Here is a 24372-nt window from a genome sequence, read left to right as displayed (position 1 = left end):
GCATGATCAGCCAACTGCTGCTGCGCTGAGACCCACTGATCAATGCATCCAAGCATTGTAATCAGACGCCGCAGCACTGATCCGATTGGATCAGTCCAGTCCCTTGACAGTCACATAAAGGATGGTTTGAAAAATCTGTTTTCTTAAACTGAGACGCAAAGTTTTAAAATTGTGAAAAATGACAAGCGACTGTTGGCGTGTCCATATCGTATTCAGAGTGAAACCACTGCTTCTTTTTGTAGATCTAAATATATTTAGAATGTGTATCTCAAACAAATAGCCTTCAACAGCTCTGCAACGGCAAGAAAAGCCTGCTGGTCTGCTTTAAACCAGATCTTGCTGGTCTGCTTCAAACCAGATCTAAAGATTTAAGTGACAGTGAATGTTTTTTCACCTATGGCTATGAACTAACTTGGCTGTGTGTGTGTATTTTTGTGAGTGTGTCTGTCTCCCCAGTGGCTGTGAGGGGGTTGACAGCCTGTCAAAACACTCTGCCCTGTAGCTGCGGACACCACTGTCTGCCCGCCCAGACAAGTTTATTTGTTTGTCCTAAAATACATCCACCTGCACCCCAGCTCCATCTCTAGCATCTACCAAAATGGCTGGCTCTGCCAGTATTTAATGTGTCTGTCTTCAAATCCTCAACAGATAAACATTTATTAAGATTTAGTTGAGCATTGAATTTACAGATTAGAGAAGTAGTCAGACATTCAATGCAGTTTTCTGTAAATGTTTATGATTTGTTGTTTTGGTTATATTGTTTGTGCTTTGTATTATTTATGATGATATTTTGGAACAGTATTTGTAAGAAGTTGGAGTTTAAATTAGGAGCTGGTTTATTTTCCATGCTCGTTGACTTCAATTTATTGTATTTAATGTGCTGAGACACTGTCCGCGGTTTATTTTTTTAAATTTTTCTAGACACTTTAAATGCGGCTATTAAAATGTGTTGGATGAAAACAAAAATAATTCAAGTTGGCGTTACGATAAAGAAAAGTCTATGTTTCTACCCGGGACTGCCTAACTTCAAATTTGACGTGAATATGTCCTGTGCGCTAATGTAATTTTCCCTCTACTTGTATTTTGGTCACTGCTGGCCAAAATAGAAAAGCTCCATTCATTCCAATATCATTTCAAACATTCGGAAAAAGCCATTTTGATTTCCACTCATTTGGGATTTCCTCTTTCCCCGATGTTTTGTCAGACATCATAGGCCGTTTGCCTGATAATGGAGAGCAGATTAGCTCATTTAGGAACACCTGAACCCTTTGATAACTTTGACATTGATCCGCGTGTGTGTGTCTCCTAAGGCGCCATCCCAGGGTCCGGCCTGTTCCTAATTACAGGAAGACCCTTGTCTGGGGGCCCCTGCGGTTTGAACAACTGGCACAAGCATGTACTGCCCAAATTGCTGATGCGAGGAGGCGTGTGTTTTGCTTTTTGACATGTAATGACTGATAGTTTCACAGCAGCCAGGCCAAAGCAAACACAGCCCTGCGCAGACGGCTGTATGTGACGGCCCGAGCCAAGAGGATTCCTCTCTGTCTCCGCCCCACCAGACCAAATGGAACATACACAGCTGTAGTTGCCCACCATCTTTGAATAGGTCAATGGAACCTACCTTTTAGAACTGAACTCAGTGGACTTTCATGTGTTGCTGCTATCCCCTTCTAATGTTTCTCTTTCCTTGTACTGAGGATCGAGTGAACGCCCTTCAGGCATCATCAGGGCAACAGGTTGCTAGTGGAGATGGGTTTCGGGGTTCGAGTTGAGAATCCCCTTCACCCTTCTTCCCATTGATACCTCACCAGTGGCCTGTCTGCTGAGGAGGCATCCCGCTCCGCTGCACCGTCATTCCCCACCTGCTCTTGAGGCCAGTCACTGTAGCTAACAGTTGCCACCAGCATGGGAAATTAATGGGTTAGGGCAAAAATGCCATTGAAAATGTAATGACAAGTATGAAGAAGTGTTTCCTACTGTATTTCCTCCACTCTGGCTAAAAGTTTCCTTTTGGCACAGATCTAGGATTAGCTACATGCTCACCTTAATCATTTGAGGGTTGAATGCAAAATTGACCTTAGATCAGCTACACCCTACCCCCCGCTCCACTCTGTCCACAGGAATGTTGTCCAATACCTCTTCCTTGTCAGAAATTGAGCTTTACCCAAGGTTTCTCTACTGATAGGGAATAATTGGAATAAGGGGTTTGGACATGGTTCCCATTGGTCTGTTTGGAGAGTGAAATAACACCACAGTAACTGCCTACCCTGGTAAAGAACACCACAGTAACTAACTAGCCTAGTAAAGGGCACCACAATAACTCACTGCCAAAGCTACTTCCTTAGCCCCAGGCTTCTCAAGATCATAGTTAAAACCCAAACAGCAACGTGTCATTTAGTCACAGTGGATTACCATGTATTGTCAAACTGAGTTGATCCATGTAATTATTTTGCCTATTCATTTGTTTATTGTGGGTAATTTGGTTGTTATAAAAGATGTAACAAGACTGCCTAAAGCAATCTGAGCCTTTACTGCTGCACCTACTGAGCCCTGTTTTGTCTGCAATGACCTAAGGAATGTGTTCCTGTTTTTCTGTGTGTGCGTGTGTCTCAGGCGGACATGATGTTCAGTTCGGGAGTCTTCTGGATGGGCCTGATATTCATCCCTGTCACCTCCCTGGTCTTTGACGTGGCCTACAAAGTGTGAGTTCCCCCCCACTCATCACCACCACCCCCTCCACATGTCCTGCTCACGGGAAATTCCTTAGATCACATGTACAATTACATATAGAAGTCATTTATAGGATCCATGTGGTGCCGGGGTTGGAACCGTTTCAGTGAACAGAACCGAAAAGCGTAAAATATTTTTTTCTGACAATGAAAACCGCAAAAGAAAGAGATTCATATTGTTCCGAAACAGAACTGTTATTTTTAAAACATGGGAACCGGTTAATATCTTTATTTTAAACTCTAGGCATTTTTTTCCAGTCCCACAAGATACACAACAAAGCACCTATGCAAAGCCCTCACTCTGTCACTCAGAAATGTATTCTAGTGTCAGCTGAAAATTATTTGCTTAAAAATAAATAAATCAGGAAATGGGAAATATACTAAATAAATACTAAACCGGTCTCAGACATGCAGGTGTAACATTTATAGTTACCGGTACATCATGTTTTTTTTTGCAGATTCTGCTCTAGGAGAAATGTCTTGAGAAACTATTTAGACCACCAATAAATAACATGCAGTGTAACATTTTATAGTTATTTGATTCATAGCAAGATATGTATTCTAATACTGTCCGATTCAGAGTTTAAGTAAGTGTGGACCATTCAGAATGAAATGATTAATTGAGGTCATTGGGAGACTTTGATTCAGAGTTGAGATACCTAAACTGTCTCATAGTTCTGGGAAATCCAGAGGAATCACATTTACAGCACATTGAAGCAGCAACCAAAAGCTAATTGTGGTATCATTTACCAGGCATCTACTTTGCCTCTGATATGCAGAATTGATTCAGATTGCATGTACATTTTTGAGAAAGCCTCTTGGACTGATTTGGGATGGTCTGTTACATAGAGATACAATATAATCCTTCTTTATAATAATATAAGGAATAGTGTTGTATTTAACGCTGTGGTTGTGAATGCCTGTTGGTGACGTCTGCTCCTTTTGAGCCAGTGTGAAGAAGGTGTGCTTTAAAACCCTGGTGGATGAGGTGCAGGAGCTGGAAGCTTTGTCCAAGGACCCAGGAGCCCTGGTGCACGGGAAGAGGTACTGGACCGTCTCTCACCCTTTTCTCACCTTCCTCCTTTTCCAAGAGGGCATCCCAAATGGCACCCTATTCCCTATAAAGTGCACTATTTTTGACCAGGTCCCACCATATAGGGAATAGGGTGCTATTTGGGGCGCAGCCTTGAAAATGCTTTGTTTGTAGGTTAGCTTTTATCCTTCACAGTACCCTTATAAACTCAGCAAAAAAAGAAATGTCCTCTCACTGTCAACTGCATTTATTTTCAGCAAACTTAACGTGTAAATATTTTTATGAACATAACATTCAACAACTGAGACATAAACTGAACAAGTTCCACAGACATGTGGACAACAGAAATTGAATAATGTATCCCTGAACAAAGGGGGGGTCAAAATCAAAAGTAACAGTCTGTATCTGGTGTGACCACCAGCTGCATTAAGTACTGCAGTGCAGCTCTTCCTCATGGACTTCACCAGATTTGCCAGTTTTTGCTATGAGATGTCACCCCAATCTTCCACCAAGGCACCTGCAAGTTCCCGGACATTTCTGGGTGGAATGGCCCTAGCCCTCACCCTCCAATCCAACAGGTCCCAGACGTGCTCAATGGGATTGAGATCCGGGCTCTTCGCTGGCCATGGCAGAACACTGACATTCCTGTCAGCAGGAAATCATGCACAGAACGAGCAGTATGGCTGGTGGCATTATCAGGATGAGCCTGCAGGAAGGGTACCACATGACGGAGGAAGATGTCTTCCATGTAACGCACAGCATTGAGATTGCCTGCAATCAAATCAAATTTATTTATATAGCCCTTCGTACATCAGCTGATATCTCAAAGTGCTGTACAGAATGACAACAAGCTCAGTCCGATGATGCTGTGACACCACCCCAGACCATGACGGACCCTCCACCTCCAAATCGATCCCACTCCAGAGTACAGGCCTCATTGTAATGCTCATTCCTTCAACGATAAATGCGAATCCGACAATCACCCCGGTGAGACAAATCCGCAACTCGTCAGTAAAGAGCACTTTTTGCCAGTTCTGTCTGGTCCAGCGACGGTGGGTTTGTGCTCATAGGCGATGTTGTTGCCGGTGATGTCTGGTGAGGACCTGCCATACCAACAGGCCTCCAAGCCCTCAGTCCAGCCTCTCTCAGCCTATTACGGGGCAGTCTGAGCACTGATGGAGGGATTGTGCATTCCTGGTGTAACTCTGACAGTTGTTGTTGCCATTCTGTACCAGTCTCGCAGCTGTGATGTTTCGGATGTACCGATCTTGTGCAGGGGTTGTTACACGTGGTTTGCCACTGCGAGGACAATCAGCTGCCCATCCTGTCTCCCTGTAGTGCTGTCTTAAGCGTCTCACAGTACTGACATTGCAATTTATTGCCCTGGCCACATCTGCAGTCCTCGTGCATCCTTGCAGCATGCCTAAGGCACATTCGCTCAGATGAGCAGGGACCCTAGACATCTTTCTTTGGGTGTTTTTCAGAGTCAGTAGAAAGGCCTCTTTAGTGTCCTAAGTTTTCATAACTGTGACCTTAATTGCCTACCGTCTGTATGTTGTTAGTGTCTTAACGACCGTCCCACAGGTGCATGTTCATTAATTGTTTATGGTTCATTGAACAAGCATGGGAAACTGTGTTTAAACCCTTTACAATGAAGATCTGTGAAGTTATTTGGATAATTTGTAAAAATCCAAATAATCTTTGAAAGACAGGGTCCTGAAAAAGGGCTGTTTCTTTTTTTGCTGAGTTTACAACCAGAACATCTCAAACTTTTCTCCATCTCATGAATTCACAAATACTCTTTATATTACTGCATACACCGCATGTACAACACTTGACTTAGTCTATAACTTCTAAAAGTTTAAATGTGTATTTACCCCCTGAGGATTCAGTAATATTTATCTTGGCTTCCCTGTTTTTAGTACGTATGGTGTAATCACGGTCTGCCTACTGTATACTATACGGTTCACTCTTAACTCTACTCTTTGAACTCTGCTCCAGGCCATCCATCCAGGCTGTTATACATGCTTGGAACATGACTCTCTCCCTCTGAAACTGTGTGAAGAGAGACTGTAGTGTGCTATGGAGCCTCCAGCTAATTAGAGACGTGCATCTTGAGCTAAACTCCCAGAGATGATTTGCGTTGCAAATGGCACTGTATAGTGCACTACATTTGGCCAGGGCCCATAGGGAAATGGGTGCCATTTGGGACACAGCGATCAGTTAGCCGGGTCCCATCGATGGCCTGTGGAGTGCATTAGCATGGATCAGACCAGTGTGAAATCTCCTGCCAGCTGAAAGTGAACCCCCCTATCTGGCCACAGGCCCAGGCCCAGCAGGCTAGGAACCTGGCCCTGGACCGTACGCATGTAGATGCACTCACTCAGTTCCTTTCTCACACTCACACAATTATATACACACACACCACACATGCACACTCTCTCTCTCACACACACACAGAATCCACCCCTTCTTCCTCTCCCCCATGCCTGGTCTCTCCTCAGCAGGAAGTGCAGTTGGCTGGTCTCTCCTCTGTCCTGTGGAGGACTGTACTGTGAGAGAGAGGGCTTGATGTATGAGTGGTTAAATCTGGCTGAAGGGCTCACTGTGGCACTCACTGTTTCTCTGTCTCTGTCTTTGCAGCCTGACGGAGAGGGCACAGCTCCTGAAGAACGTCTTCAAGAAGAGCACTGTCAGTATGTACCGATCGGACTCCATGCAGCAGAATCTGCTACGTAAGTCACACACACAATATTAAAACATGCACACACCTCACACCCTGACCTGAAGGAAAGCCCTCATGCTGTTTTTCTCAGAGAAAGAGACCCATTTTCTCTCTGTAGCAGCACTGGTCCAACACACCAAGACAGGCTTTTGAATTGAGTGTAGTTCCTATGTGGATACATAGCTCCATGCTATGGGGATTCTATATATATAATTTAGCTTCAAAGGGGACTCCACTTGCGTCTTAAACGACACCCTATGGGCCCTGGTAAAAGTAGTGTACGGCACAGGGAATAGGGTGCCATTTGGGAATAGGGTGCCTCAGCGTTGCAGAAGTGCTAATACTCTGCTGATCCCACCGCTCTTTACAATTTGATATCCATGTTCCACATTAGCCAGCATGACATCCACATACATGATCCTTTCGTTAACTTCATTAAGTAACACAAAACATCCCACTGTTCCCCCCCGTTGGTCTCTCCACCTGCTAATACAACCCCCCACCACTATATTTGCATCCCAAATGGTACCCTTTCCCCTTTACAGTGCACTACTTTTGACCAGGGCCCATAGGGCTCTCGTCAAATGTAGTGCACTATATAGAGAATAAGGGGCTTTTTATGGCGCACCCTAATGGACAGTCACGTTCCATCTAATACAAATCTCATAGTAGTCTAGATAGAAGCTATAAGACAACACAGATGGGTTTTATTTTGGATTGTAAACTGGGTGGTTCGAGCCCTGAATGCTGATTGGCTGACAACTGTGGTATATCAGACCGATTAACATGTGTATGACAAAGCATTTATTTTTACTGCAGTAATTACGTTGGTAACCAGTTTATAATAGCAATAAGACACCTTGGGGGTTTATGATATATGGCCAATATACCACGGCTAAGGGCTGTGTCCAGGCTGTGTCGTGGTTAAGAACTGCCCTTAGCCGTGGATAAGAACTGCCCTTAGCCGTGGTATATTGTCAATATACCACACCCTCTCGGGCCTTATTGCTTAAATATACCACGGCTAAGGGCTGTTCTTAGCCACGACACAAAGCGGATTTCCTGGACACAGCCCTAGCCATGATATATTGGCCATATACCACAACCCCTCAGGCCTTATTGGTTAATTGGATTTATTTCTGTTTGTTTCGCTGATCTTTTTGTATGTTTTTTGTTTGTCTCGTAGGTGGGGAAGGGATCGTTCTTGTGTGACCCCTGTTTGTCTCGTAGGTGGGGAAGGGATGTTCTTGTGTGACCCCTGTTTGTCTCGTAGGTGGGGAAGGGATCGTTCTTGTGTGACCCCTGTTTGTCTCGTAGGTGGGGAAGGGATCGTTCTTGTGTGACCCCTGTTTGTCTCGTAGGTGGGGAAGGGATCGTTCTTGTGTGACCCCTGTTTGTCTCGTAGGTGGGGAAGGGATCGTTCTTGTGTGACCCTGTTTGTCTGTTGGGGAAAGGTCTCTTGTGTGACCCCTGTTTGTCTCGTAGGTGGGGAAAGGATCGTTCTTGTGTGACCCCTGTTTGTCTCGTAGGTGGGGAAAGGATCGTTCTTGTGTGACCCTCGTTTGTCTCGTAGGTGGGGAAGGGATCGTTCTTGTGTGACCCGTTTGTCTCGTAGGTGGGGAAAGGATCGTTCTTGTGACCCCTTTTTATTTTGACGTTCTTACCTGTAGAGAAACGAAAACCCCCCCAATCTCTATTAGAAACCCAACCACTGCCCTTTTCACAGTATCGTGCCGATCCAAAACACATTGTCCTTTTCAGCAGGCTTTCAGCAACTATGGTGGATGTGTAACCAGGCCATCTTAGTACAGTTTGGTTCAGCTCAATAGTGTGAAAAGCCCTCTGTACCCACCTCTCCTCCCCTGTGTGCTGTGACCTACAGCTAAAGTCGGAAGTTTACAAGTTGGCAAGTCGATTAGGACATAACTTTTCTCATGACACAAGTAATTTTTCCAACAATTGTTTAGACAGTTTATTTCACTTACATTTCACTGTATCACAATTCCAGTGGGTCAGGAGTTTACATCCACTAAGTTGACTGCCTTTAAACAGCTTGGAAAAATCCAGAAAATGATGTCATGGCTTTAGAAGCTTCTGATAGGCTAATTGACATCATTTGAGTCAATTGGAGGTGTACCTGTGGATGTATTTCAAGGTCTACCTTCAAACGCAGTGCCTCTTTGCTTGACATCATGAGAAAATCAAAACAAATCAGCCCAAAAATTGTAGACTGTCACATCTTTGGGAGCAATCTCCAAATGCCTGAAGGTACCACGTTCATCTGTACAAACAATCGTAAGCAAGTATAAACACCATGAGACCACGCAACTGCATACCGCTCAGGAAGGAGACGCGTTCTGTCTCCGAGAGATGAACGTACTTTGGTGCGAAAAGTGCAAATCAATCCCAGAACAGCAGCAAAGGACCTTGTGAAGATGCTGGAGGAAACGGGTACGAAAGTATCTATATCCACAGTAAAACTATTCCTATATCGACATAACCTGAAAGGCTGCTCAGCAAGGAAGAAGCCACTGCTCCAAAACCGCCATAAAAAAGCCAGACTACGGTTTGCAACTGCACATGGGGACAAAATGTGTGCTTTTTTGAGAAATCCTATGGTCTGATGAAACACAAATAGAACTGTTTGGCCATAATGACCATCGTTATGTTCAGAGGAAAAAGGGGGAGGCTTCCATCCCGAAGAGCACCATACCAACTGTGAAGCCCTAGGACCATGCCTCAGGACTACCTGGCATGATGACTCCTTGCTGTCCCCAGTCCACCGGGCCGTACTGCTGCTCCAGTTTCAACTGTTCTACCTACGGCTATGAAACCCTGACCTGTTCACTGGATGTGCTACCTGTCCCAGACCTGCTATTTTCAACTTTCTAGAGACCGCAGGAGTGATAGAGATACTCTGAATGATCGGCTATCAAAAGTCAACCGACATTTACTCCTGAGGTGCTGACCTGTTGCACCCTCGACAACCACTGTGATTATTATTATTTGACCCTGCTGGTCGTCTATGAACATTTGAACATCTTGGCCATGTTCTGTTATAATTTCCACCCAGCACAGCCAGAAGAGGACTGGTCACCCCTCATAGCCTGGTTCCTCTCTAGGTTTCTTCCTAGGTTCTGGCCTTTCTAGGGAGATGTTTCTAGCCACCGTGCTTCTACACCTGCATTGCTTGCTGTTTGGGGTTTTAGGCTGGGTTTCTGTACAGCACTTTGTGACATCAGGTGATGTAAGAAGGGCTTTATAAATACATTTGATTGAAGCATTTGATTGAAGCATGAAGCACAAATCATGTTGTGGGTGTGCTTTGCTGCAGGAGGGACTGGTGCACTTCACAAAATAGATGGCATCATGAGGCAGAATAAGTATGGATATATTGAAGCAACATCTCAAGACATCAGTCAGGAAGTTAAAGCTTGGTCGCAAATGGGTCTTCCAAATGGACAAGGACCCCAAGCATACTTCCAAAGTTGTGGCAAAATGGTAACAGTCAAGGTATTGGAGTGGCCATCACAAAGCCCTGACCTCAATCCCATAGAAAATTTGTGGGCAGAACTGAAAAAGCATGTACAAGCAAGGAGGCCTACAACCTGACTCAGTTACACCAGCTCTGTTAGGAGGAATGGGCCAAAATCCACCCAACTTATTGTGGGAAGCTTGTGGAAGGCTGCCCAAAATGTTTGACCCAATTTAAAGGCAATGCTACCAAATACTAATTGAGTGTATGTAAACTTCTGACCCACTGAGAATGTGATGAAATAAATAAAAGCTGAAATAAATTATTCTCTCTACTATTATTCTGACATTTCACATTCTGAAAATAAAGTGGTGATCCTAACTGACCTAAGACAGAGTCTTTACTAGGTTTAAATGTCAGGAATTGTGAAAAACTGAGTTTAAATGTATTTGGCTAAGGTGTATGTAAACTTCCGACTTCAACTGTGAGTGGTGGTTACACATATTTAACGATTCATTAAATACTGCAATATTATTCCCACAATGCACTCCCCTCACCGGGCCTTTTGAACTCATCTGCTGGCCTGCAGGTAGTGACTGAATCATTTGAGACCTAAAGGTGAGTTAGGGGGTCAAAGGTTAGGATAAGAACTCCCGTAGTTGTAGGTAGTGGCTGTGTAGCTAAGTAAAGAGAGGTGTCAGGTAACATGACTGCCCCTCCCTCGCTTAGCACTGGTCTAGCTTCTTGGGGAGCTTGAAAGACAACACAAAAATAATGTTTCAGTCAATGTAATTTTATAAGTTATTTCTTGGTTTATTTTTAAAGCCATTCTTTAATCCGTTTTTATTCAGTTTATAAAAAATGTTTTGAGTTTTCTGCTTTTGTTCCGAAATGGTTTACTTCTTTCTAATCACGTTTGGAATTTGAACGTCAGCCATCGTTTCTCACTCTGTCCATCTGTCCTGCTTGCAGATGGCTACGCCTTCTCTCAAGACGAGAACGGAGTGGTGTCCCAGTCGGAGGTCATCCGGGCGTACGACACCACCAAACAGCGGACCAACGAGTGGTGAAACCACACCCCTCTCTGCCCGGCTGGCCTTTTAAGAGCCACAGCCGTTTTCGACGGTGATTTGAACCTGACGGGGAAGTCTCCGGATAACCCCAGCCCGAGCATCGCAGGATATTGGACATGATAAAGGAAAAGAAAGAGGGATGTCTTGTACTTCAAAAAGGGAAAAAAATAGGAACAAAAAAGTGTTAAAAAAGTATTCACTGCTGTAGTTGTGTGTCCAGCAGACATGAGCACTGTGCTTGCATTTTTAGCAGTCTGTGGTCTGAAGTTCCTCTGTTCTTGTTCTATCTAATGAAGAGGTTTCACTTCTTAATATCTCCTCCATTCCTATTAATAGACCCCAAAAAATATGTAGTTCGCTCCAAAATCGTCAAAACTGTTGTGTGTGTACTCTAATTGGTGACTGAATAATCCAAATTTGATTTTGACCCCCCCACCACCCCACCAAATATTTTGTTTTGTTGGTAAATGCAGATTGTGAAATAGCAGTTGTAAATGCAATCTCTTTCAAGTCGGCTGTAGCTTCGATTAAAAAATAAATCAAACTCAACCAAGAATATTGACACTCCTGAGTCTATTCCAGCTCTGAATGGACCACTTCAGAACAGACATTTTGTTGTTTTGTTGTTATTTTGCACTTCTACTGTATAAAAAGGCCTTACATTTGTTCATGCCTTCAGCCATACTTGTTTGTTTTTCTTCTAAATGTTATTATTTTAGAATGATGTAGTTATCGTGCCCAAGTTGAGTCGTTTTTTTTAATGATAGCCGCTTGCAACTCGTCCAATTTCCACCATTTTATTACAGCACTTTGATTGCTCTATACAAATAATTGCATTCCACACATTACTCGGCTGCAACAATCACAATGGTGCCTGACTTTTTCCCTGATTAGAATATGTAAGATATCCTAGCTAGCTAGTTTAGAACAGTGCTCTACCCACTAATTGGCAAGATGAGCTCATTGTCCCCCATATATTGCTCCCCAGTACACAACGTGGTAAAAAGTAAAGTGGTATATATAAAATCACAGGCTCCATTGTTGCTTTCTTTCTACCCAGTGTTTTGGGGGTGGTTGTATGACGATCTTATTGAATTTCCGTATGCTTACAGTGGCGGCTCTTCTTTCAAAAACGTATTTTCCCTTCGAATAGAGAGTTTATCCTTCTAACATAAGTGCCATTAGCTTAAGGGAGAGAGAAAATTTGCCAGGAAACTCCACACAGTATCAAAACGACTTTCTCTATAGTTATTTTGAGAATTTGTATTTTTATATTGGAGAAGTATGAATTTTTGCATTGACCTGCTTTGTAATGAATAATTGTCCATGTTTTTCCTTTTTTTTTCTCAGACAAAAAAAAGAATGCCCAAATGAATGCCGAAAAATATATTTCTTAAATGTCTCATTGTTTATTATTGTCATTATAGTACCTGCTTTGTTTATTTAATAATTAACTGTGTTTGTTCTCTTCTCCCTATGGGAGATCGGTTTCCATACCGGCTGTGTGTGTATGTGTGTGCGTTAATCCGCCATCTGCATGTGCATGTGTGTGTGTGTGTAACCTCTTCTACTGTGGGTAACTTCTACATACGCATGTCTGTGTCATTTGTGTGAGACTGGGAGCCCTTAGAACCTCAGGTCTCCTTTTGCATTCTTTGACTGTGTTTTTGTATATGTTTCAGGATGTGTGGGTGACTGACTGTGTGTGTGGTGTCGCTTGCTCCTCTGGTCTGTCTGCATGACTCCAGGTATAATTATGGTGTACTGTCTGCTGCTGTATGGCCCTCTGTGTATGGCCAGACCTCAGCCCTGGGGGTCCTGGGCTCTGACGCTAAGGCTCTCGCTTGACAGGAGATGTTGCACAACGCACTCTGTTACCTTTCCAATAGTGGATATTTTGGTATTATCTGGTTATTGGTTTCAGTGTATTTTCTCTGGGTCTACATGTTTGTAACTTGTTTAGGTTTTTGTCTCTCATGCAGTGTACCTCTACTTTACTACAAACCTTGTTGTGTTTCTTCCTGGTTTAAGTGAGGGTATCAGTAAAGATGTATTTGTTACGCTATACTTTTGTGTTTCGATTGATTAGATGTCAACTGCTGTCACAATTCCAAAATGCTGAATGTGAGTCTTCTGATGTGAAAGTGGTCGTGGAAGGCTTGGACTGTTGCTTTTTGTCTGTGAAAGTTGTGGGCTGCATGAATGGACTAAAACCTTCTCCGGTTAAGTGTTTATTGTACTACTTTGATTCTCCCTCAAGTGTGGGTCACTTTACAGAAAAAAATGCACTTTTCAATTTGTTTCAATATCATTTAATGATTGTTCTGCATGTTGGGACTGCAAACTTTTAAGTGTTCTGTCTTTTACTGCCATAAAGGACTACTACTAAAATAAACTTTTCAAACATGGAAACCAACCTTTGTCATCTACTATCACAATATCTATGAATGTCTGTCTGCAGTCCAAATGGCACCCTATTCTTTATGTAGTGTATTACACTGGGCAAAAGTAGTGCACTGTGTTGGGATAAAGTGCCATCCCTCATTTAGGACTTTGTAACCGTCCAAAATGAGGGAAGGCAGCTAGTTGCGGCAGCAAACAGGGCATACAGAGCGCTGAGAACCTAAACAGGAAAAGGCAGGGGACACTCAGGGAAAACATCATTCCCTTCCATGTGTGACAAACAAACAAATGCCGTCATTATGGTTATCATGTATGATTTAGCTGACCCTCTCCTGTTGTATTCCCTGATGACTGGTCATCTGAGGTTTACTGTGCGGCCGTGCGGTAGGATATCACATCCGTTATAATTACAAATATTTGTCTCTGTTATTGACAAAGTATCCACTATCATAGCTGTATCACAAAACCAACCTAGATGGACGTGTCTGATCCATCCAGTGTCCAGCAATCTACCCCATTTGGGAATGGGTAGTTTCTCTTTAGTTGTTAGTTTACAAAGACATATTTTCCCAACCAGGTGTACCCTTGCTAGAGTATTCATACAAGAGTACTTGTATCAAATCAAATGTATTTCTATAGCCCTTTGTACATCAGCTGATATCTCAAAGTGCTGTACAGAAACCCAGCCTAAAACCCCAAACAGCAAGCAATGCAGGTGTAGAAGCACAGTGGCTAGGAAAAACTAGAAAGGCCAAAACCTAGAGAAACCAGGCTATGAGGGGTGGCCAGTCCTCTTCTGGCTGTGCCGTGTGGAGATTATAACAGAACATGTCCAAGATGTTCAAATGTTCATAAATGACCAGCATGGTCAAATAATAATAATCACAGTAGTTGTCGAGGGTGCAGCAAGTCAGCACCTCAGGAGTAAATGTCAGTTGGCTTTTCATGCCGATCATTAAGAGTATCTCTACCACTCCTGCTGTCTCTAGAGAGTTGAAAACAGCAGGTCTGGGACAGGTAGCACGTCCGGTGAACAGGCCAGGATTCCATAGCCGCAGGCCGAACAGTTGAAACTGGAGCAGCATCACGGCCAGGTGGACTGAGGACAGCAAGGAGTCATCATGCCAGGTAGTCCTGAGGCATGGTCCTAGGGCTCAGGTCTTCCGAGAGAGAGAAAGAAAGAGAGAATTAGAGAGAGCATACTTAAATTCACACAGGACACCGGATAAGACAGGAGAAGTACTCCAGATATAACAAACTGACCCTAGCCCCCTGACAGACAAACTACTGCAGCATAAATACTGGAGGCTGAGACAGGAGGGGTCAGGAGACACTGTGGCCCCATCCGATGATACCCCCGGACAGGGCCAAACAGGAAGGATATAACCCCACCCACTTTGCCAATGCACAGCCCCCACACCACTAGAAGAATATCTTCAACCACCAACTTACCACCCTGAGACAAGGCAGAGTATAGCCCACAAAGATCTCCGCCACGTCACAACCCAAGGGGGCGCGCCAACCCAGACAGATCACGTCAGTGACTCAACCCACTCAAGTGACGCACCCCTCCTAGGGACGACATGAAAGAGCACCTGTAAGCCAGTGACTCAGCCCCTGTAATAGGGTTAGAGGCAGAGAATCCCAGTGGAAAGAGAGGAACCGGCCAGGCAGAGACAGAAAGGGCGGTTCGATGCTCCAGAGCCTTTCCGTTCACCTTCACACTCCTGGGCCAGACTACACTCAATCATATTACCCACTGAAGAGATGAGTCTTCAGTAAAGACTTAAAGGTTGAGCCCGAGTCTGCGTCTCTCACATGGGTAGGCAGACCATTCCATAAAAATGGAGCTCTATAGGAGAAAGCCCTGCCTCCAGCTGTTTGCTTAGAAATTTGAGGGACAATTAGGAGGCCTGCGTCTTGTGACCATAGCGTACGTGTTGGTATGTACGGCAGGACCAAATCAGAAAGATGGGTAGGAGCAAGCCCATGTAATGCTTTGTAGGTTAGCAGTAAAACCTTGAAATCAGCCCTTGCCGTAACAGGAAGCCAGTGTAGGGAGGCTAGCACTGGAGTAATATGATCACATTTTTGGGTTCAAGTCAGGATTCTAGCAGCCATATTTAGCACTAACTGAAGTTTATTTAGTGCTTTATCCGGGTAGCCGGAAAGTAGAGCATTGCAGTAGTCTAACCTAGAAGTAACAAACGCATGGATTAATTTTTCTGCATCATTTTTGGACAAAGTTTCAGATTTTTTCAATGTTACGTAGATGGAAAAAAGCTATCCTTGAAACAGTCTTGATATGTTCGTCAAAAGAGAGATCAGGGTCCAGAGTAACGCAGAGGTCCTTCAGTTTTATTTGAGATGACTATACAACCATCAAGATTAATTGTCAGATTCAACGGAAGATCTCTTTGTTTCTTGGGACCTAGAACAAGCATCTCTGTTTTGTCCGAGTTTAAAAATATAAAATTTGCAGCCATCCACTTCCTTATGTCTGAAACACAGGCATCTAGCGAGGGCATTTTTGGGGCTTCACAGTGTTTCATTGAAATGTACAGCTGTGTGTCATCTGCATAGCAGTGAAAGTTAACATGTTTTCGAATGACATCCCCAAGAAAAAATATATAGTGAAAACAATAGTGGTCCTAAAACGAAACCTTGAAGAACACCGAAATGTACAGTTGATTTGTCAGAGGACAAACCATTCACAGAGACAAACTGATATCTTTCCAACAGATAAGATCTAAACTAGGCCAGAACTTGTCCGTGTAGACTAATTTGAGTTTTTAATCTCTCCAAAAGAATGTGGTGATCGATGGTATCAAAAGCAGCACTAAGGTCTTGGAGCACGAGGACAGATGCAGAGCCTCGGTCTGATGCCATTAAAAGGTGATTTACCACCTTCACAAGTGCAGTCTCAGTGCTATGATGGGGTCTAAAACCAGACTGAAGCATTTCGTATACATTGTTTGTCTTCAGGAAGGCAGTGAGTTGCTACGCAACAGCTTTTTCTAAAAATTTTGAGAGGAATGGAAGATTCGATATAGGCCGATTAGTTTTTTATATTTTTGGGTCAAGGTTTGGCTTTTCAAGAGAGGCTTTATTAATGCCACTTTTAGTGAGTTTGGTACACATCCGGTGGATAGAGAGACTTTATTATGTTCAACATAGGAGGGCCAAGCACAGGAAGCAGCTCTTTCAGTAGTTTAGTTGGAATAGGGTCCAGTATGCAGCTTGAAGGTTTAGAGGCCATGATTATTTTCATCATTGTGTCAAGAGATATAGTACTAAAACACTTGTGTCTCTCTTGATCCTAGGTCCTGGCAGAGTTGTACAGACTCAGGACAACTGATTTTTGAAGGAATACGCAGATTTAAAGAGATTTGTATTACTGCCAATGTAACTTTCAAAAAGTGGAAATCTGTGAAGTATTTTCTTTGAGTTTTGAGATGATTCAGAGCAGTATGATACCTCTAAAATACAGTATCTGAAAGAAGATCAGTTTTTAATGACTAGAGGTGCCCTGTCAAATGCTTTAACAAGACCCTTAATAATATAGGAAAACTATTGTGGTGACATTTGAGCAAGAATAGCTCCAACCAGTAGGATGCAGGTCTGCCTGTGTAAAGGTTTCTATTGGACTGGGGTGCTTGTCTGGCTAAACATGGTTGATTCTGAGACTTTCAAAAAAATGAGAAATTACTTGCGGTCGTCTTTGGGTGTTGCTGTCATTTTTCCTTTGTTTGGCAGGTTCAGAATCTAGCCCCAAACACTATCCGCTTTATGAACTATTCCATCTTATCTGCCATAATAGGACAGTGATTTCCAAGTCGATTTCACGCTTGAATGACTAGGGAACAGAGCAGTCTTTGTGGACTCTTGCCATACCTGCTCGTGCAACCCAAAACTTTTCCCTATTTCTGGGACCAGTTGTTTTTAACACTGTGGCTATGACATGCTCATTGAGCATTAACAATGACTGATCTCATTGCCACATTCCTCATGTGAAGTATGGCATAAGAGTGAGCGACAGGTAGCGAATAAGTGATCTCCAACAGTTTTAGTTGCCTATATATCTGTGGCTGAAGGGGAAAATCTGTTATTTGCAAGCAATATTTTTGCCTTGTAGTTTCATAAACAAATGGGGAGGCTGCAGTTGGGCTGAATGTTTAAAATACAAACTCAGGATTGTGGCTTTAACAGCCTAAAGGAAACCGTTGAAAAGCCATTTTCAGAAGATTGTACTATACAGTAAGTATTACTACCGAATGTATTAATAAATGAGCAATGAAACAATTCTCAACCATCCACTGTTAGATTATTTAAGAGACGGTAACATTTTTCTGGGGAGTGTTTTTCACATTTTATAATTTATCATTTGTAGCGTTGCATGACAAGATAAAATACTGGACTCTTATTTGGTGTTGGCTAATATGATAGTTTATTGATTTGTGTGTCATAGCCCTACATAAGAAGTTGGGACACATCTGGTCTAGAGCATCAAACCAGTGAACACTGTACACAGTACATCCTTTGGCTTTGTCCACCTTACTGCACAACTTGGTGTCAGTCCTTTCCCTCTTTTTAGAGGGGCTTGTGATTGTCAAAATTATAATTTGATTTCCATTGCATTAAATGTCCAACAGCTTGCCCCAAAAAATTGCAGAACACTTCTGAAAGATGTTGATGCCACAAAAGTTATTGTGACAATTGAAAATCACTGTTTAACCAAAGTGTGTATAAAAGAAGACAGATACTCTTGATTACAATACAAATGTATATAGAAAAAAAAGTGCATGACATTGAAAACAATAAAGACCAATAAACAGGTCCTGTCTGGTCTGAGCAGATTCCATTCCTGTAACTTAGACTAGGGTTTCCAAAACGTTTTCACTCAGGTTCCCCTTCCAGCATTGGAGAACATCTGTCACCACCCGCGCATGAGTGCACCACATCTATTTCAATGGACACAAGCACTGTTCATGACAAACTCTTCACACCCCTCTTGTTGGTAGATTTTGTATTGTTGTAGTTTTAAAGCTTATATCCTGCAATTCTACACATTTTCCCATGTCTAATGTGTATTCATGTGATATTTGAGTGACAAAAAAATTACAACATCTATGGGCAAAAAGAAATCATTAGCTGACATTGACTAGTTCATGTGGACATTTCTGATAAATAGCTCTCTAAGTAATGCAATGACTGACATGACAAGAGGAACTGATGATGCACTACCCAATTTTGAAATTGTACCTTGTGCATTCTACTATTACAACTTTCAAGAGCAAGTTGAAAGCCGCACTGAGTCCCCCCCCCACCGACCCGCACTGTTTGGGAACCACTGACTTAGACAAGACCCATGTATTCTGCTCGACAAGGGAGATTTCTTGTGGTTCATCTCGAGCACCTCCTAACTGTCCTGTCACCCAGTCTCCATTCAACAGGCCAACTGTACTGCACGTCAGTGCAGTCCTCCCCTTAGCCGCTGACTGTCTGTCAACACAACACACCAGGCTCATGTTCAGTAACGTTCACTGATTTAAAACGTCTCACAGCGTTAAACTAACTCATTCTGGACAGGTTCAGGTAGTCCCTTCCTAGTTTCGGTCCATTTTCTTCCATTTGGTGCCTAGTGAACACAACCCTGCTCACATCACACAGTGCTCCTGTAATCCCCCTCCTCATTGCCCGTGGAGCCCCGTCAGCTCTGTCCAAAGTCTGCAAAGCCCTTGGCCCCGGAGAAGGGCTCCGGCTGCAGGGGGAAGAAGTATTGCTGGGGCAGCAAGAAGCCCGTGCCCTGGGCCGGGTGTTGGTGCATGGGCTGGTGCAGCTGGGGGTGGGCGTGGGGATGGGGTTGCTGGCAGCCACCTGGCATGCAGGCCGTGGGGGAGGTGTAGGGGGGCGGCGGGGGTGGTGGCAGCAGCGGCTGGGGCGTGGAGGGGGAGAAGGATGCAGATGCTGACACCAAGCACCCGTGCTGCTGCTGACCCTGACCTCCGAGGGAGAAGCGGCGCACCGAGCTGCCCCCGCCAGCCGAGCTGGAGCTGGTGGTGGCCGTGCTGGACTGGCGCGAGGGGGTGCGCAGGCTGGGTGGCGCAGTGGTCAGGATCATGGGGATGGTCTCGGTCTGGCAGCTGCGCAGAGGGAAACGGATAGGCTGCTGTGTTGGCTGCTTGGGCCGCAGGCAGGTGCAGCAGTAGACAGCAACCAAGGAGCCCACCACCACAAAGGCCACGAAGATGGAGCCCACCATCAGGAAGGGCACGTAGATGGGCTCTGCAAGGAGGAACAGGTGTTGGAATACTTGAAAACGTTCATTTGAATACCTGTTTGAATACTTAAATTCATAATTTAACCTTTCGGTAATCACAGATCTGAATACTGGTTTGATTTGTGAAGGTAATAGGGTGGTAACATTGCTTACCCCATCAATCACTTACAGACCTGTGCTAAGGTCATGGAAACATAAGAAGTGGAGGTTTATTAACAATGAACTATGTGGAGTCAGTGAACATATGTGTGATACTGTGTGCATAATAAACTGTATTGCAAATGTGTACAGACCTACAGTTGAAGTCGGAAGTTTACATACACCAAACTCAGTTTTTCACAATTCCTGACATTTAATCCTAGTAAAAATTCCCTGTCAACATGCTGACCAGACCGGACACGTCGCGTGCGCGAGCGTTCAGGTAAAATAACAACTCAATGTTTATATCCCAGGAAAAATTAACTAGCAACAGCAAGCTAGCTAAATAGGACAAATTAGCTAGCAAGTGCAAGCTAGCTAGCTAAATTGCCATAAATGTTTCATGATTTTTGATCTGTCCCCAAATTAATATAATTGGTTCAGAGTTTGTTTTGCTATTTTAACCTGCGTGTCGTGATTGTGTTTGGTGTAGGGGGACAAAATTAATTTATGCACGATGGCGCACACGCACAGCCGGTTTGGGTTCCGTGTCAGTCAGTTAGGATCACCACTTTATTTTCAGAATGTGAAATGTCAGAATAATAGTAGAGAGAAAGATTTATTTCAGCTTTTATTTATTTCATCACATTCCCAGTGGTTCAGAAGTTTACATACACTCAATTAGTATTTGGTAGCATTGCCTTTAAATTGTTTAACTTGGGTCAAACATTTCGGGTAGCCTTCCACAAGCTTCCCACAATATGTTGGGTGAATTTTGGCCCATTCCTCCTGACAGAGCTGGTGAAATTGAGTCAGGTTTGTAGGCCTCCTTGCTCGTACACGCTTTTTCAATTCTGCCCATACATTTTCTACAGGATTGAGGTCAGGGCTTGAACATGATGCTGCCACCCCCGTGCTTTACAGTTGGGATGGTGTTCTTCGGCTTGGAAACAATTGTTGGAAAAATTACTTGTATCATGAGCAAATTAGATGTCCTAACCGACTTGCCAAAACTATAGTTGGTTAACAAGAAATTTGTGGAGTGGTTGAAAAACGAGTTTTAATGACCCCAACCTAAGTGTATGTAAACTCCCGACTTCAACTGTATGTTCTCTTTCTGTTTTCTACAGAATCCAGGTGTACACCTTTTAAATGGAGAGGGATTCAGGAGAAAGGACATTTTAGAAGACAAAGGTGAAATGTTACTCTTTACTCATCCTTTCCTAAATCCCCTTAATATACAGTATTTCTTTACATTAACTCACAAGACCATTTTTTATTGTTGCAAAGCATATTTTCAATAGCTCATTTTAATGTCATACTGGTAGTAAACGTTTGCACGATATAATGTAAGTAGGCCACTGAGGTGAATTATACAATACAATGCAGTGCTGCTAAAAAAGAAACATCTGCTACTATAACAAAAGTACAGTTAGGCTGTCAAAACAATGTATTCAAAGTGTTAAAAGGCATGTTTATACTAGATTTTTAAAATTTCATGTAACCAACATCCACTGACAAAACCATCTGTTTTGTAGTTATTAATAGCCTTCTATTTCTTGGGTGTTGTTGAGTAATTGTCTTTATATTAATTGTTTTAGGCCTGAATTGGACTATGCAACAGTTACTGCGAATATTCTTAAAATAATTTAACATAAGCGTTTTTGTCTGAATACATCTTTCCAGAACTTAGATTAAATGTTCAGATTACAGTTTAAAATGGCAATTGGCGCCAAGGGAAGGAAATCATTTGAAGATCATTTAAAAATCATTAATCATTAAAAAATGGAAATTGTATTGACCACGCCAGCTAGGGCTTCGCAACACTGGAGACAAATTATTTTGAGATTTGGTGAAATTGGTTAAATGTAAGTCTAGATTCTGTTTTATTCCATAAATGGTATACATTTTGAACTAATGATGAATAATTCCCTGAATAAGCATATTTTATGTGAATGAAAGCTCTTGTTTTTAAATTGGTAATTAATTATAAGATTATAACCTCTACTACACAGGCATGCCAAAATATTGTGAAGTATAGTGAAATAGCCTAAGGTATCAAATACACACTCTGGTGGCAATCTGATGCCATCTTTGGACAGGATATTCTGCCATTGGTGTGCAAAATTATAATTTAAATTGCATGATTGTTTCAACGTTGCATGGTTTATATAGGGCCTTGTGGTCAAACTCCATCCACTTATTTTCACATAGGTCTGGGGTAGTATCACACAATGTTTTTTCTTGCATATCATGTAACTCGAGGAATGCATGGTGACACTCTCCAGGTGTATCACATGCCCACAATGTACCTAACCTGAGGTCAAATGAAGCCCAAGCCAAAAAACAGGTGCCCCACATGCATGGAATTGGAGCTGCCTAGTGCTTTTTCTTTGTAAATCAAGATAGGCTGTAATTTCTGCATCTTGATATAGCAATTACGTTGTTATAACTCAATGAAAAGTTACTTTCAGTGCTTATCTTAGGATCCATTTTAATTAGATTATTTGTACAATATGCTTATGAAAACAAAATGTAGGCCTTGATAAATGAAATATAATAGCATTTTTGTCTTCTAAATCAGTCATTTTTGTCTTCTAAATTATTTTTTCAAATAGGACAAACGATTATGTATATTTATAGGTTATATTTCATCTTAATATAGACTAATTTAAACCGATTGAAAACAAAAACTTTTATAATGAAATATATTATGCTATGCCTACATGTCTGGCAGTGACCTGAAGAGGCTGAATGGTGACAAACATGAATGTTGAGTGACATGGCTCGTTAAAAGCGTGTCTAAATGCCATGTTTTATTTTGAAATATTTCACAATATAAAATCTTTATTAAACCTTTGAAATCTTTGAATGTTATATAATAACAACACTCCCAAGTTTAGTGTTTTGCATTGAAGTTAATTGTGCATTAACTTGTCTTCTCCTCCCAGGCTCGGCATGCTTTGGAAGTCTAAACTTACGCGCTGCAAACTCCGTGTTCTCTTGTTCTCTGTCGTTGGTACAGCTTCCCTGGTCCAGCCGTGCGTCCACGGCCGCGCAACAGTACCGCAGGGAACAAGACCCGCAGCACACGGTTGCGTCCATGGTGTCAAAGTCCTCCGGACACTGAAAGCCCTCGTGGTAATTTCCATTACTGTCCAGCCACCCATGGCAGTACTCTCCTTGTGCGTCTGATATCCGTAGATTCCAGGTCAGGTACCCCAGCATGAGGTAGTTTAGCAGGCGCACCATCACGACAACACTATTAGCAGCCCAGTAGCCTACGCACTATTCTTTATCTCTTGCGTTGTCTTTGCATTTAACACATTTGCATGATGAATGAGGGTTGGAAACAATCCCACGGTTGAAACCATAAACTGGTTCAATTGGTTAGAATTGTCATCATTCGTTTGATTTTAATTTAACCATACGAATACTTTTGCATTTATGTTTATGTTTGCATTTCCATCCATTTGGCATATAATCTCCTCAACCAAAGTCGATCCCGTATCAGGTCACAGGTGTAAAATAAGCTTTAACTGAACTCTCACGGTTGTCCAAATGAATGACTGTTTCTCTCCTCTCAAAATGTCATTATTGCACAGGCAAAACACATTAGAAATATAACTAGCCAAGAGTGTATCCGAACTTTACCCAAACCTTTCTTCTCTTCACTGCGTAATTTATGAAACGAGAAAAAAAGGTGTACTTTCTTAATCCAAGTTGTTGTTCAGGTCGGTGAAGACGACGTGCTATGGATGGCTACGGTCGTCTTGTGTCCAGCCTCATTTGAAATCTGCTGCTTTTTTTGACCGACTCAGTAGGCGCGCACGCATCTCTTTGACCACCAGACGTGCGCATTCATGATGGAGCAGTCGCTTTTGCGTCCCTACGCGGAAAGAAGCCTATCGCAAAGTGATGCTGAGAGGACATAAGCTTCAGTAGTCATGCGTGCCCTTATCTGTCCTTATCAAATCAGCTCCAAGTGATTTTAATTTTGGAAATCTGTTCCAAAGTATTCCCACGCATAATGGAGATATAATGTATATGTGATCATATGAAAATGTAAGCAAGGTTTGAAATGATTATGTTTTAGTCTAATGTTATATCCGTGTGGGGTTCTTGCCATCAATTTGCAGTCTACAAATCATTTGTAATTATGTTCCAGCCCCCTGACCATCCGCTCAGCCCGCGACTGAATCTAGTTGATGATATCTGGTCTTTAATTTCCAATACCCTATGCTAGGGACCATTATTTGGTATCTTTATCTTTGTACCCTGTATGAAAAACACCTTTAGAAATATATATAATATAGCCTATTCATATTACCAAGAGGAAGTTGTATATGCTCAGGTTAAGGTTTCAGTTGTCTTTTGTTTGCAGCGTAGCTTCAACTGTAACTTTCCCTTAAATCGCCAAATTTATATTGATGTGTCGCCCTCTGGTGGCCTTCAAAAACTTTGATTGTCAGTTTATTTTATTGCCGTTTGTGTAGGTTGGATGTATTACTTTATT

The 24372-nt window shown here is 42.7% G+C and overlaps 2 protein-coding genes across 2 annotated transcripts in view; one reads left to right on the top strand and one right to left on the bottom strand.

The window, feature by feature from the left end:
• Nucleotides 1–13451, top strand: part of LOC115130886 (phospholipid-transporting ATPase IA) — a 197428-nt gene extending 183977 nt beyond the window's left edge. The window contains exons 34-37 of the mRNA XM_065019824.1: nucleotides 2614–2702; nucleotides 3681–3773; nucleotides 6406–6497; nucleotides 10935–13451. Of these exons, the coding sequence (XP_064875896.1) occupies nucleotides 2614–2702; nucleotides 3681–3773; nucleotides 6406–6497; nucleotides 10935–11032 (372 nt within the window). The 3' untranslated portion in view covers nucleotides 11033–13451. The remainder of the gene's footprint in view (nucleotides 1–2613; nucleotides 2703–3680; nucleotides 3774–6405; nucleotides 6498–10934) is intronic.
• Nucleotides 13452–17843: 4392 nt separating this feature from the next.
• On the bottom strand, nucleotides 17844–23810 carry LOC115130885 (protein shisa-3 homolog). The gene is made up of 2 exons (XM_029662441.2): nucleotides 22838–23810; nucleotides 17844–19723 (listed from the first exon to the last, which is right to left on the bottom strand). The coding sequence occupies exons 1-2, from the start codon at nucleotides 23106–23108 to the stop codon at nucleotides 19149–19151; spliced, it is 846 nt and encodes a 281-aa protein (XP_029518301.1). The 5' UTR covers nucleotides 23109–23810; the 3' UTR covers nucleotides 17844–19148.
• Between the last annotated feature and the right edge of the window lie 562 nt (nucleotides 23811–24372).

Source organism: Oncorhynchus nerka, linkage group LG6 (assembly GCF_034236695.1).
Source record: "Oncorhynchus nerka isolate Pitt River linkage group LG6, Oner_Uvic_2.0, whole genome shotgun sequence".
Taxonomy (NCBI): domain Eukaryota; kingdom Metazoa; phylum Chordata; class Actinopteri; order Salmoniformes; family Salmonidae; genus Oncorhynchus; species Oncorhynchus nerka.
The sequence above is the reverse complement of the archived record's forward strand: the minus strand, read 5'-3'. Positions and strand labels throughout refer to the sequence as shown.